Source organism: Carcharodon carcharias, chromosome 6 (genome assembly GCF_017639515.1).
Source record: "Carcharodon carcharias isolate sCarCar2 chromosome 6, sCarCar2.pri, whole genome shotgun sequence".
NCBI lineage: Eukaryota > Metazoa > Chordata > Chondrichthyes > Lamniformes > Lamnidae > Carcharodon > Carcharodon carcharias.
The window spans coordinates 27,411,506-27,427,330 of record NC_054472.1 but is presented as its reverse complement, the minus strand read 5'-3'; the positions used below and the strand labels follow the sequence as shown (position 1 = coordinate 27,427,330).

The following is a 15,825-nucleotide window of genomic DNA, read 5'->3' as shown; positions in this document are numbered from 1 at the left end:
CGTCCTTCCTGTAATGTGGTGGCTAGAACTGCACACAATACTCCAGTTGTGGCCTCGCCAGTGTTTTATACAATTCCAACATTATATCCTTACTTTTATATTCTATACCTCTGCCAATGAAGGAGAGCATTCCATATGCTTTCTTTACAACCTCGTCTACTTGAACTGCTGCCTTCAGGGACTTGTGTACTTGTACGCCAAGATCTCTCACTTCATCTACCCCCTTAGTATATTCCCGTTTATTGTGTAATCCCTGTAACTGTTTGACTTCCCTAAATGTATGACCTCACACTTATCTATGTTAAAATCCATCTGCCACTTTACCACCTACTCCACCAACCCATCTATATCGTTTTGGAGATAATGACTATCCTCTACACTATCCACTACTTGGCCAATCTTTGTGTCATCTGCAAATTTCCAAATCGTACCCTCCACATTCACGTCCAAATCGTTAATATATAACACAAACAGCAAGGGTCCCAACACCGAGCCCTGTGGAACACCACTTGAGACAACTTTCCATTCGCAAGGGCATCCATTGACCATTACCCTTTGTTTCCTGTTACAAAGCCAACCTTTTATCCAGTTTGCCACATTACCCTGAATCCCATGGGCTTTTACTTTCCTGACCAATCTGCCATGTGGGACCTTGTCAAACGCCTTGCCTTCTTGTCACTTCCTCAAAGAATTCAATCAAATTTGTGAGGCAAGACCTTCCTTTAACAAATCCATGCTGACCATCCCTGACTAATCCATACCTTTCCACATGACAGTTAATCCCATCTCTCAGGATTGATTCGACTAATTTGCTCACCACTGATATAAGGCTAATTGGCCTATAATTGTTTGGCATTTCCTTTGATCCCTTTTTAAACAATGGAACTAATGTTTGCATTTCTCCAGTCCTCCGGTACCTCCCCTGTATCTAGTGAAGATTGAAAAATCATCCTCAGAGCATCTGCTATCTCCTCCCTGACTTCCTTCAGCAGCCTCGGAAACAATCCATCTGGTCCTGGTGAATTATCAACTTTCAAGGATTTCAACCCTATGAGTACTTTCTCTCTCTTTATGACTATCCCGTCCAATATCTCGCAGTGTTCCTCCTGGACTACTATATCTACATCCTCCCTTTCCTTTGTAAACACGGAGACAAAATATTCATTTAAAACCCTTCCCACAGCCTCTGCATCTACAAACAAGTTTCCATCTTCATCTCTGATAAGTCACACTTTCTCCTTAACTAACGTTTTAGCAATAATGTAATGTATTGCTAATCTTTTTTCATGCCTTCTCTTTGATTTCCTTATTTCCTTTTTTACTTCGTCCCTGCGCTTCCTATATTTGTCTAGGCTATCTACAGTGCTTAGTTATTTGTGCCTATCGTACGCTTTCTTTTTCTATTTGATCTTCCCCTGTATTCCTCTAGACAACCAGGGGGGATCTAGATTTGGCAGTACCACTCATTTTTGTAGAGGACTTGTCTGCTTTGAACAATTAGGACCTTGCTTTTTAGTGCTTCCCACTGGCTTTCAACTGTTTTATCCTCCAGCAGTGCTGTCCAGTCCACCTCAGCCAAGTCCCTTCTCATTTCTGCAAAATTTGCCTTCCCCCCCAGTTCAAGACCTTTACTCTTGCTTTACCTCTGTCCTTTTCCATGGTAATCCTAAATCTGACTGACTTGTGATCACTGTCCCCGATATGGTCGCCAACTGTCACTTCACCCACCTGCCCTTCTTCGTTCCCCAAGACTAGGTCGAGAATTGCATCTTCTCTCATTGGGTTTGTCACTGATTGATTGAAAACATTTTCCTGGACACACTGCATGAATTTTTCTCCCTCAGTGCCCCTTATATTGTTTGAATCTCAGTTGATATTAGGATAGTTGAAGTCTCCTACTAATATTGCCCTCTTGTTCTTACAAGCAGAAATTTGCCTAAATATTTGTTCTTCTATCTCCCTTTCACTATTTGGGGGTCTGTAGTATACTCCCAGTAGTGTGACTGCCCCTTTTTTATTTCTAAGCTCAATCTGTAAATCCTCATTTGTCGACCCATTTAGTATATCATCCCTTCTCACAACTGGAATTGATTCTTTAACTATTAATGCTACCCCCCTCCTTTTCCATCTCCTACTCTATCGTGTCTGAAGATTCTATAACCAGGGATATTAAGCTGCCAGTTTTGTCCCTCCTTTAACCAGGTCTCCGTTATAGCAATGACATCCTGCTGTCATGTGCCTAACTGTGCCCTTAACTCATCTACCTTGTTTGTAATATTCCTTGCATTGAAATATAAACAGTTTAACCCCGTCAATTTCCCTTGCTGGACACTTTTTAAACTTTGCTTCTCCTGTAACTCCGTGTCTATCACAATGTCCTTAGCTAAAGTTCTACCTCCATTTTTCTGATCTGAACCTGACCTATCTGATCCTGCTCCTGGGATCCCATCCCCCTGCCACACTAGTTTAAATACTCCTCAACAGAACTAGCAAAAGCCCCCGCAAGGACACTGCCCCAGCCCTGCCTGGGTGCAGCCCGTCCAGTTTGTACAGGTCCCACCTTCCTTAGAACTGGTCCCAGTGCCTCAAGAATCTGAATCCCTCCCGGTTACACCATATCTCCAGCCATGTGTTCCTTTGGTCTATCCTCTTATTCCTGCTCTCGCTAGCACATGGATCTGGGAGTAATCCTGAGATTACTACATTTGAGGCCCTGCATTTTAATTTATCTCCTAATTTCCTGTACTGAACTTGCAGGTCCTCATCCCTTAGTTTTCCTATGTCATTGGTACCAATGTGTACCACGATCACAGGCTGTTTACCTTCCCTCCCGAGACTGTCCTGCAGCAGCTCGGTGACATCCTGGACCCTGGCACTAGGGAGGCAATGTTCCATCCTTAATTCACGTTTGCAGCCACAGAAGCGTCTGTCTGTGCCCCTAACAATTGAATCCTCTATCACTATAGCCCTACCACTTGTTTTCCTCCCGCCCCTCTGAATAGCAGAGCCACCCATGGTGCCGTGAACTTGGCTGTTGCTGCTTTCCCCTGAGAGGCCATCCCCCCCAACAGTATCCAAAGCAGTATATCTGTTAGAGAGGAGGATAACCACAGGGGACTCCTGCACTACCTTCCTGAGTCTTTTACTGTTCCTGATGGTCACCCATTCCCTTGCTGCCTGTGTAATCTTCACCTGCGGTATGACCACCTCGCTAAACATGCTGTCCACGACTTGCTCAGCATCGCGGATGCTCCACAATGAGTCCACCCGCAGTTCCAGCTCTAAAATCCGGTTAGCTAGAAGCTGCATTTGGATACACCTTTCGCACACATGAGCACCAGGGACGCTGGAAGTGTCCCTCATTTCCCACATCCTGCAGGAGGAGCATATCACGGGTCTGAGTTCTCCTGCCATGACGTCCCTCTCGATTAAGCTCGTTACTCCCTTAAAAAATACGCTAGCTCGGGGCCTTATTTATGTTAGTTAGGATAGGAACCTTGCTTCTTGACTAATTATACTTGTACAGTACTACTCTATACTTTTTTAGCTCCTACCTCAGTATTAAGCAATTAATTACTTTAATAGATTGAGAAAAAAACTCACCAGGATTTACTCACCCATCAGCTGCTTTTTTTAAAATCCACTTTCAGAAGAGTGTCCCTCACAGGTCTGGTGCATTCCTGAAGGTACTGCCTCTCCCTCTCTTTTTTTTTTTGTTTGAGGAGGGAGGGAGGAATGGAAACACCACAGCAATGTAATGTTTGGGGCTTTTCCATTTTTTGACAGTGGGTCCTCCTCGATCCCCCTATGAAGGAGGGTTTCAGCATGCACAGGAATTTAGTCAGATATTGTTATGTAGGTCACAGTTGTGGTTGTGGCATCAAAAGGGATGATATAGTCTTGGTGTGGATTTTGAAGTTCTGTTTACGGTCAAAAAGGACACAGGGTGAGCACTGTCAGGTTCAGCTTGTGTGAGCAGCCAGAATGAGGGACTAAGTACTAGAGATGCAGACGTTCAGGTGGGAACACGACTGGCATTAACGCTGATATATGCAGTTTATTCCAATTTGATTTTCCTCATTTCAGTTAGACTGAAAGCAATGAAACCAAAGCTGAAATCCTGATGAAACTGCAGTAATGGCAGAGTAGGAAGTGAATGCCAGCATTTCTCTTTCAATCAATATTTTCCACCTCCTTCATGAAACTACCCTGACAAATTGGAATAGGAATGTGGTGGGTCGTTGCCTCTCCCAGGCATATACATAACACCTGAAAGAACCCATGTCTTAGTTCCAGAGCTTTTTGTTTGCATAATTAAGTGTGACGTGTGCATTGCAAAAGAGTACAGGTAAAATAAGTATGCAGCTGTCAGAAATGGAGTGCGTACAGAATGTGCATGAATTAACCATTACATTACTCTGAAGAGTTGGAATTATATTCTGTCTTTCATTATTTCAAATCCAGCTTTTGGTTTGTTTTTACCTGCTTAATTTACATAAAGCTAGTATTTCAAAAATAACAATCACATGCATAAAATGTTACTCTCAGGTTGTGGTAACCTGCATTAGTTGACATTTTACTGTCATTATAAATTATGTTCTAGATTTTTACAAGTTCTTCCAGCCTGTGTTGAAGATGAGAAACTCCTGGCCGATGTTGTGGCTTTCCTGAGCAAAATATTGATAGCACAAAGGGATAGTCCGGACATCCGGGACCTAAATCTGCTTTTGGAGCTCCTACTTAGACAGGTAAAACATTATTAATGCTACTAGTCAATGTAGATGAATTAATGCTATACAAAATGGCTCTAATCCAATCAAGGGCATCCGGTATCATCAGAATGGCCAATAATGTCAGCTGAATGCCAAAGTTGGCATTTGGCCTTAAGATAATGGACTCAGGACAGCCATTTTTTACATAGGCGAACAGCTGTTCGTATTTTCTTTTGCTGAATTTGGTGAAATTGGGCACAAATGATTACATCATCTTTCAGGTATTTCTCTTGCACTGTAAAAACTTGACCAATCTTTCTTGGTTCTGGGTATTTTTTTTTCTCTGTAATGTCATTGAGGTTGCTCTCCTGTTGCTACCTTTTAATTAGGACCAAAATGACTTGAAAGATCTTTTCTTTTGTTGCAGATAGACATGGGATTTACTTGAATTGTGTTTCCTCAACTCCTTATCCATTCAAGTGCTAACTTTGCATTAGTTTAGCCAGTTAGACTCAACTTTGCAAGGAACAAACACACCCTTATTCAGCAGTCTTCAGAAGGTATTCTGTTAACATACCACGGTCTCCACATTACAAAGATGATATAGGAGCACTGGAAAAGGTAAAAGAAAGATTGACAAGCTTGATAGCAGAACTAAGTGGTTAGAATTATCAAGAAAGGCTGAATAGACTGTTGCTCTTTTTCTCTAGAAACAAAAAGACTGAGAGTTGACCTAATTAGTGGTTGAAAATTATGAAGAGGTTTGGTAGGATCAACGTAGAGAAGATGTTTCCGCTTGTGGGCTGGCCCAAAATTAGAGTCACTAATAAATCCAGTAAGCAATTCAGGTGAAATTTCTTTACCCAGTGAGTAGTTGGAATGTGTAACTTGTTACCACAAGGAGTAGCTGAGATAAATATCTCACATTTTTCTGAAAAGAAGCAGCTGGATAGGTACATGGGAGGAAAAGGAATAGGATATACTGTTAAATGAGGCTTATGCAGAACATAAACCCCAACATAGACCAGTTGGACCAATTAAAATGTTTCTTGGTAGTACGGAGCTTGAATATTTTTGAAAAGAAAGATGTTGCCAAAGCTTTTTGCCTTTAATTCATCAGGACAAATGCAAAAATGCCAAATTTCAAACTGATTATCCAGGCAGAGTACAGACTATACTCAACCAGCACAGCGCTTGTGAAACCCAAACCAAAAGTCTACTGTTAGATGTGATTCCACAATTGGGCAGCACTTGCTGAACAATCCTGAGTGCGCTAATCACAGAATCATAGTTTACAACACGAAAGAGACCACTTATTCAAGTGTGTCTGTGAAACAAGCCACCCAGCTTAATACCATTTCCAAGCCTTTGGTCCGTAGCTCAACAGGCTACAGCACTTCAGGTGCATATCCAGACACATTTTAAGTGACTTAAGGGTTTCTGCCTCTACTCCCCTTTCAGATAGAGCTCCAGACCCCCAAACCCCTCTGGGTGAAAAAGATTTTCCTCACTCCCCACTAACCTTTCTACCAATCACTTTAAATCTATGTCCTCTATTCACTGAACTCTCTGCATATGTAAATAGGCCCTTCCCATCCACTCTATCCCTTGCAATTTTGTTCATTTCTATCAAATCTCATCTCGGCTTCCTCTGTTCCAAGGAGGACAACGCCAGCCTGTCCAATCTTTCCTAGTTGTTGCAATTTTCCAGTCCCTAGCAGCATTCTCATAAACCTCCTCTGTACCATCTCCAGTGCAATTACATCCTTTCTATAATGAGATGATCAAAACTGTACCCAGTACTGAATTTGTGGCCTAACTATATAGCTCCACCATTAACTCCCTGTCCTTGTGTTCTATGCCTCAGCTAATAAATGAAAGAATTCCATATGCCTTCTTAATCACCTTTATCAACATGTCCTGCTACCTTCAGGGAACTGTGGACATCACTCCCAAGACCTTCCACTAGCTACATTAGCATCCAATTTAAGATAATCAGTGGAGCTGGTTACATGGCTCCCCTTGCTAGAAATAACATACATTCATACACAGGGACCCATTCTCTGCAAACAAAGGAAATATGTTCAAGCCTTACACCTTTTTTTGAATTATTTGAGAGCCTTGGGAGTTGCTTTCTTCATGGCCATGCCTTAGATGATTAGACAGCTTGCCAACCAGTCAACACACTTTTTTTCTGTAATATAAATTTCTGCGATCGTTTGTTATTTGGCATTCTTGCATTTGTCCTGATGAGTGCAAGATGAAAAGTTTTAACAACTTGTTTTTTTTCAGCAATATTAAGATATTTTTGTGCTGGAATTTCCATATAACTGGAGTTGATGGCCTGCTCCTACTGCTGTTTATGCTCTTATGTTAATGCCTCCACCTTCTCAAACTTCATTTGGCTATCTGAATATGAAGAACTTGTAAGATCAGGAGATGAATTATTAAAATGAGATCATTGTATTTTCTGCATCTCTGCACTGTGCACTTGTTTAAAAATCTTCTCAAAACATATCTCTTTGCCCAGTGTTGGAATAATCCTCTGAATCTCACCTTTCCCATATTCGTGTCCACTTTCTTGCACAAATTTGTGAAGTGCTTTGGAGCGCTTCTTATGTGCATGATGCTGTATAAAAGCAAGCTGTTACTGTGCTACTCTTGCACAGCCCTGATCAGAATCTGCTCACAGTTTGCATGCTGATTAGAGAATATCCTAGTATTCTCACAAAGAGAATTAAGTAGAGCTGTATTCTGAATGAATGTGCTAGGGTTTTACAAAACTATAATAGCCATCAATAATGTTTATATTGTATCAACCAAATTTTAGCATCATCCACCTATTTGTTAGGTCATGTGATTGTCATGCAGTATCTTTTTTTGACGCTCAGATGTTTATTTTCGTATTTTCATATTAGCATGTATATGAATTACATACATATTCAAAGGAGACAATATTACATGAAAGTCACTCCTGATAATCTAAACCTTTCATTCTCAGGGTAACACCACCATCCTGCTATCACCAATCTACATCCCCTAGCATATAAATTGAATACTGGATAATACTGTGTTCACTGAAAAAATAGATGGGAACACACATTTGTTTTGTGTGCGTTGACAATTTTGCATCCCAATGGCATCCATCTATTTGAATACAAACATGTCTGTTTGCCAGGGTTGAAATAAACCTTTTCATTCTCCCAAGCTTATCTGCATAATAAATTTGTAAATCATCTATAAATACTCAAACTTTTGTCCTCTTCCTGCTCTTTCAAGTTTTGTGACCCTGTCACTATAGTTCATTAACTAAACCCCTCAACATTGCCGCAGAACAGCTGGGGTGAACAGACAGTGCAGGTGTTCAGTAAAACCCATAGAACTGTATCAGTTACAGAAGTGTGTATTTTTGGGTGTGGAGTTGAGGTTTCAAGAAATGGAACATTTGACTCACTTTATATTTGATATGGCATTTAACTGGCAGGAAACCAATCCACTGATGAATTTGTTGGTGCAAACTGAATCACCTATGCAAGGTGAAATGGATGAAGTTCAAACCCTTGTAAAGCAGAAGCTGCAAAAGGAGCTGACTGGATTCTTCAACATAATATTGCGATCCCTCACCTCTGTTACAAACAGGTACTAGCAGTTGAAGTTGATTATATCTTTTGTTTATTAACAGTTTAATCTGCAGTTTTTGCACAGGGCCCTCTTCTCGAATGCAGCCCAGTTCTGCCACCATGTTAATACACTATTTGGCGTGTGCAGTTTCTGACTTGGCAAGTTCACAATTTTAACAAAGTCATCAGGAAAGCACATTTTGTAGGCCAGGTGCTTTCAACAGCGAGAAAGAGGAGCCAGTTAAGTTGCTCTTGCAGACATTTTGGATTTGCTTGCCTACTTTCACTGATTCATACTTGCAGCATTTGGTTTGAGTTATGATGCTAGTTAACTAAATAGTTTACATTATTCAAAATTTTCTTGAACATTATTAAATTGATTCGGAACTCTTGGCAATGTTTTTTTCATGCGTTTCCAATGTACCAACTCAAGCCAAATCCTGGTTGCCTGCCTCCCCAGCCCTCACTGACCTATTCTAGATCCGGTTTCCTAAAACTAAAATTTTAAATTTTCATTCTTGTGTTTAAATCCCTGCATGACTACCTGTTCCTATCCCTTTAGCCTCATCTATGTTAATTATATATTAACTGGATGTTTAATTGTATTCAGGTGGTGGGCATTAACTGGGGATTCACTTGTGCTTCTAGATATAGTAGCAGATTAAAACTGTTCGTTGGTTTTGGAGGTACATGCTTGTACTGTGTGTCTCTGTGAATAAAAACTTACAGGTCTGTAAAGGCTATCTTTCACCACCTGGTTATCTCAATTGTTACAATATAGCCTGAGTACCCCAATCCCCTACCCAAGCTTTCCATCCTCTGATCCCATTCTCTTGTGCATTCCCCCTCCCTTTTTGTACAATTGGCTGCTGCGCTTTCCTCCATTGAGGAATCACACTTTGGAATTCCCTCCCTAAATCACCTTTCCTTTCCACACCTTTTTAAAAACTTTCCCATCGACTAAGCTCTTGGTCACCCTTCCAAATCCCCCCTCCTTTGGATTGGCATCCTTCTTTACTTTACACCTCTGTAAAGCCACAGCAACAATTTCCATTTATATGTAAACACCTGAGGAAAGTTTTCTTCATTTGCTATATAAATGCAGGTTGTGGTAATGTATCTGTCAGCCAACCTCAAAAATTCCCTGCAGAACATGAACTGCTTACTTCCTCAAATGCCTGAAAGTATCATTTGCCATTTTTTGAGATTGTGATGGTTTTTCTAACTATTCAACCTACTAATTATATATCCTTTTTATCGGCAGAAACATTGCTTTTGTGAAACTTTCATTTGAAGGCCATTTGTATCTGAAATGAATTATTATGCCCTTTTTTAATTAAGTTTTTGCTTCAGTAACTGAAGAAGTTTGATCTACTTAAATAAATTCTACTCTGCATTTCCATTGTGTTGCTGCTTTTCAGAAAGTGCCTGTTGTTGGCTGGTCCTTTCAGAACTCGCTTGTCGCTTAAACTCCTACAGTGTTTGCGAATTACAGATGCACCACATTTCTATGGTCTACCTTCATTAGAGCGGACACTGCGTGGAATGGTCCACGTTACTGCTCTTCCTGGCTGGAGCTTGCACTCAGCCACTGTGGAATCCTATTGCCTTTGTATGAAATATTTGAATGGGCTGCTGGAGGTATGTGTTCAAATGTCAAATAGAATTTATGAAAGTTAATTACATTTTAAATTGAATTAAGATTTGAAATAAAAGTAGAAAACGCTGGAAACATTTAGCAGGTTAAACATCTGTGGCGAAAGAAATAGAGTTGGAGCAATGACCTCTCGTTTCATTAGGATTTGTGCATGTTAGTTTTTCATCCATATGGAGAAGAGTGTTAAGAGAAATTAAGGATGAGATAAAGGCCATTTTGTCCAAAAAGTTAGTATTATTTTGATTGACCTCCTATCTTCCACCATTTTCCTTAATCTCCCATTTCTGCAGAAGCATATTTGATATAAAATAGGCCAGGCTAGCATTGTGGTTATGTTACTGGACTAGTAATCCAGAGGCCTGGACTAATGATCTGGAAATAGGTGTTCAAATCCCATCATGGTGCTGAAGAATTTAAATTCAGTTAATTAAATAATTCTGGAATATATAGCAAGTCAGTAATTCTGACAGCATGTCAGTGTTATCTCCTTTAATATATAGGATGTTAAAGTCCACAGAGTAGAAGCCAGATTATTAGAGCTGCACTGTGTTTGCATCACCAAAACAAGGATTGCGTTGGTTTAAGTAGAAAGTCCATCCTGATCTCAGGGCAATTAGGGACATGCAATAAATGCGGCCTTTGAAGTGATGCCTGTGTGACTGTAGCTACAAAATACTCAAGAAGCTCGACGGGACAAAACAGCCACTTGATTGGCACCCCATCCATCACCTTAAACATTCCTTAAACAAACTATTGGACTGTTGTAAAACCTTTCTAGTTCATTAATGTCTTTCAGGGAAGCAAACCTGCCATCCTTACCTGGTTGACTTTTAACTGCCCTTTGAAATGGCCCAGTGAGTCACTGAGTTGTATAAAACCCTTAATACATAATTAAAGGGAAGTAAATAGATGAGAGCAGTAACAGTGATGTCTAAATGATATAAATAAAGGATAGAAATAACCATAATCATTTAATGGGATTGAAAATTTGATAGTAAAAATAAGAAAAATGGAAAATAATACTAAAATGCTACATGGGAATTAGAAGTATGCTGAAATTAAACAAATAAATACTTTGTACATTAAGTGTGCTGATAGGCACTGGTGCAGAAAGTTTCTTCAGAATCAGCCAGCTCATTTCCTGTCCCGTATTGATTTGAGCCGGACCTATAACTGAACCTGTGAAGGGACATGAGGTAAATATTTTCATCACAGCGCCGCTGAAACATTTTGCTTACTTGTAATTTTTCACTCTGCTAACTCTTATCATTAACAGGTCATTTCATCTTTTTATGTGGAATGGGGAGGAAATTCAATGTCTTTCATGGGTAAAGGAGTCACAAAGAGTGCAGTTATCTGCTTGCTCCAGCTGTCCTTTGAGATGATAACACATGCCAAAGATAAGGTAGGAGCATCAATAGGATCCTTACATGTTTCTTGAACACCAAGGTTCCTTTTTAGAGAAAACAAATATATTTTCTGATATTTTGCTTGCAAGTGTGTGGTCGGATTTAATCAAGAATGCATCCAGTTCAATGAACTGTATTTAGGCTATGAATCATAGTGTTCAGCTGAACATAGATTAAGCGTTTAAACATAAGTAATTTACATAATTTCATTGCATAGCATGCCCAGTTTTAATAAATGGTGCACACACCAAACTCATCTCAATATTTTGCTTTATTGACCTTATGTCCTCATCATTTGCACAATAATCTATTGTTTTGAAATTTGAAACTTCACATTTTAGGAACCACTTCAATGCCTTGCCCACATCAATTATAATTTACATTATAGTAGCAAAATATTGTACTAATGTATTTGTTTAAAATATATGGCAGATGCTCTGAAATGAAATTACAAAAGTTATAATGTATCAACTGAAAAACTGTTCTGGGGAGCAATCTAACTGGATAACAGTCAAAATTACCATGGTTAGGAAATACATGGAACTTCAAATGAGTGGGTGTACAAATATGTTGATAGCCAGGGTAATAAATTTTAGATTGTTAGAGGAGGCAAAGAACGAGGAAGGAATGCATATGGTGAAAGAACAACTTTTGTGGAGTGGGCACGGGTTACACTTTGGGGTGTGTGTACAAAATTTATAGTTCTAATCAGTTGGAAGTCTTTTTATTAAAAAAAGACACTCTGAATTTAATTAGGATTTTTAAAAATTGTAGTGCTTTCAGTTATTCAGAAACCACAGTGAAGCTAAAGGACACTTAAAATAAAAACAGACCTTAATAGATCTCAAAATTGGAATTGAAGAAATTTAGTAAGCATGTCTGGCAGAGTACAGGGACATTGTGTCAGCAAAAACAAATTGAAATGCCTAAAACAAAGCTTCTTCAAACAGACAATCTGCACATGTAACAAGGGCTATTTCAGTTTTTCTGAAAGTAGACTTTTGTGCGATGAATAGTTCAAACTCAAATCCTAGATCTGATAGGCCAGTATCCTAATCCATGCAACCCTTCAGAATTCTTTGTCATAAATATACTGAATTGATTTTAAGAATCCTTTTTAAAGGCATGAAAGGAAGACGGGATGTTTAAAACATCTATTGCCTGATAATAGCAGGACTTGGCAGCCACGCATGGATGTTATCCAAGTGGCAGGTAATGATTGTGCCAGGTTAAGTACCAGGTTTTGACAAGAAAAAGTCCAACTATCTCCTTCTAACCTTCAATAGCACTGCTATTGCTGAATTCTCCATAATCGACTTCTTGGGCCTCATCATTGAAAATTCATCGGACCAGCATATCAGTACCTCTGCTGCAGTGCAGGGCAAAGCTGGGTGCTGTGGAATGTGGCCTATCCCTTGAGCCCATCTTTCTGCACTCTACAAGTCTCAAATCATGAGTATTATGGAATGCCCACCACTTGGCTCCATGGGTGCAACTCAAAAAAAACCAGAAGCCTGCCATCATCTAGTGGAAAACAATTTGAAGCCCTGTCTCTGATCTCATTAGCCATCTTTTCACCATCAGTTTGCTGTAGATGCAATCTGTCCCGTCCGCAAGATCCCATCTGAAAAGTCTGGAGCCAGGACTGTTGAATTGCCGTCCCTGCCCTTTTTTAAGCCATGTTTCAGTAATAGTTATGATATTTGCTTCCAAGTGTCTATCTTTGTTCTCAACTAAACTGCACTGGCTGCATTGGGGCTAGTGCAATTAAATAAGAATAATCCAATAGAATTGAGCAATATAGCAAAGGTTACAGAAGAGAAAGACGTGATCAACAGCATTAGATGTCATGTAAGGGTTGATGGAAATGAGGAATAATCTAGAAAGTAACATGGATGGTTGAATTCACAGAATCATATTGCAGAAGAGGCCCTTCGGCCTATCGAGTCTGCACCGACATGCGAGAAACACCTGACCTACCTACCTAACCCCATTTACCAGCACTTGGCCGATAGCCTTGAATGTTATGACGTGCCAAATGCTCATCCAGGTACTATTTAAACGAAGTGAGGCAACCCGCCTCCACCACCCTCCCAGGCAGCGCATTCCAGACTGTCACAACCCTCTGGGTAAAAACATTTTTCCTCACAATCCCCCCACAAAACCTCCTGCCCCTCATGTTGAACTTATGCCCCCTTGTGACTGACCCTTCAACTAAGGGGAACAGCTGCTCCCTATCCATCCTGTCCAGGCCTCTCATAATCTTGTACACCTCGATCAGGTCGCCCCTCAGTCTTTTCTGCTCCAACAAACAACCCAGATCTATCCAACCTCTCTTTATAACTTAAATGTTTCATCCCAGGCAACACCCTGGTGAATCTCCAGTGCAATTCAGTTCAATTAATTAATAAATCTGGAATTCAAAGCTAGTCTCAGTAATAGTGACCATGAAACCACCTATTCACTAATGTCCTTCAGGGAAAGAAATCTGCTGCCCTTGCCTGGCTTGGCCTAAATATGACTCTAGACCCACAGACATGCGGTTGACTTTTAACTGACCTTTAAAGTGAAAAAGCGCTCAATTGTACTAAACTGTTATAGAAAAGTCGAAGGAATAAAACCGGATGGCCCACCCAGCATCAACTGAGGCACCAGAAATGACGCAGAGCCTGCCCAGTCAACCCTGCAGAGTCCTCCTTACTAACATTTATGTGGAGATCATAAGTGATGCAACTAAATAATTCTGGGTGAGGGACTTCAAGGTCCCTCACCAGAGTATGTTGTGTGTCCTTGCTACCCTCAGTGCTGCTTCCAAGTGGTGGTCAACATGGCAGATTACTCATAGCTGAAGGAGAATGGTGGCTGGTACATGGGATATATCCTTGCCCATGTTTGACCTGATGTCATGAGACTTCATGGAGTCCAGAGTTAATATTAAGAGCTCCCAGGGCAACTCCCTCCCATTGTATACCACTGTGCCGCTGCCTTTGCTGGGCCTGCCTTCCAGTGGGGCAGGACATAGCCTGATGGAGGAACCTGGGACATTGCCTTAAGGTATGATTTGGTGAGTATGACTAAGTGCAAACCTGTCAGACCCCGTCACACACTACTGACTGAGATGGCCGAATGATGAAGTACATATCTGCCAGACTGCGCCTGCTGCAGGCAGTGAGCGAAACAATAAAACTGAAAACCCTGCTTGATCTCGCCCTCATCAACCTGCCTGGCGCAGATACATCTGTCCATGATAGTACTGATAGGAGTGACCACCACACAGTCCTTATGGAGATGAAATTCCATCTTTACACTGAGGATACCGTTCATCATGTGATGTGACAATACCACCATGCTAAATGGGATATCTTCAGAAAAGATCTAGCAACTCTAAACTGGACATCCACGAGGCACTGTGAGCCATCAGCAGAAGAATGGAATTCAACCACAATCTGTAATCTCATGGCCTGATATATCTCTCACTCTACCATTACAATCAGGCCAAGGTATCAATCCTGTCTCAATGAAGCGTGCAGGAGGTCATACAAGGAGCAGAACCAAGCATACCTAAAAATGAGATGTCAACCTGGTGAAGCTACAACACAAAATTACTTGCTGCCAAACAGTGAAAGCAGCCTGCAATGGACTGAGCTAGGCATTCCCACAACCAACTTAAGCCCTGCAATTCTACCACATCCAGTTATGAATAGTGGTGGACAATTAAACAACTAACCAGTGGAGGAAGCTCCATAAATATCCCCATTCTTAATGATGGAGGAGCCCAACACATCTGTGCAAAGGCTAAAGAACCTGCAACCATATTCGGGCAGAAATGCCGAGTAGATGATCCATCTCGGCCTCCTCGGGAGATCCCCAGCATCACAGATGCCAGTCTTCAGCCAATTCAATTTGCTCCACATGATATCAAGAAATGGCTGAAGGCACTGAATAGTGCAAATGCTATGGACCCTGACAATATTCCTGCAATAGTACTGAAGAATTGTGCTGCAGAACTTGCCACGCCCCTAGCCAAGCTGTTCCAGTACAGCTATACCACTGACATCTACCCGACTATGTGGAAAATTGCTCAGCTATGTCCGGTACACGCAAAGCAGGACAAATCCAATGCGGCCAATTACCGCCCTATCAGTGTACTCCCGATCATCAGCAAAGTAATGGAATTTGTAATCAACACTACTAGTTAGGAGCACACAGCAATAACCTGCTCAACGATGCTAAGTTTGAGTTCGGCCCGTCGACCTTGACCCAAGCATGAACATAAGAATTGAATTCAGGAGGTGAGAGTTACTGACCTTGACATTGAGGTAGAATTTGACCAAATGTGGCATCAAGGAGTCTTAATAAAATTGAAATTAATAGAAACCCATTTGAGGGACAGGTAACAAATGCTGGTCTTACAGCTGCACTCACTT

General features: G+C 40.8%; 1 protein-coding gene across 2 annotated transcripts in view; it reads left to right on the top strand.

Annotated features, from left to right (window-relative positions):
- rttn (rotatin) overlaps nucleotides 1-15,825 on the top strand; it is a 218,535-nt gene that overhangs the window by 119,995 nt on the left and 82,715 nt on the right. For both annotated transcript variants that reach the window (XM_041190273.1, XM_041190274.1), the window contains 4 exons: nucleotides 4,604-4,748; nucleotides 8,197-8,351; nucleotides 9,754-9,973; nucleotides 11,266-11,394. In XM_041190273.1, the coding sequence (XP_041046207.1) occupies nucleotides 4,604-4,748; nucleotides 8,197-8,351; nucleotides 9,754-9,973; nucleotides 11,266-11,394 (649 nt within the window). The remainder of the gene's footprint in view (nucleotides 1-4,603; nucleotides 4,749-8,196; nucleotides 8,352-9,753; nucleotides 9,974-11,265; nucleotides 11,395-15,825) is intronic.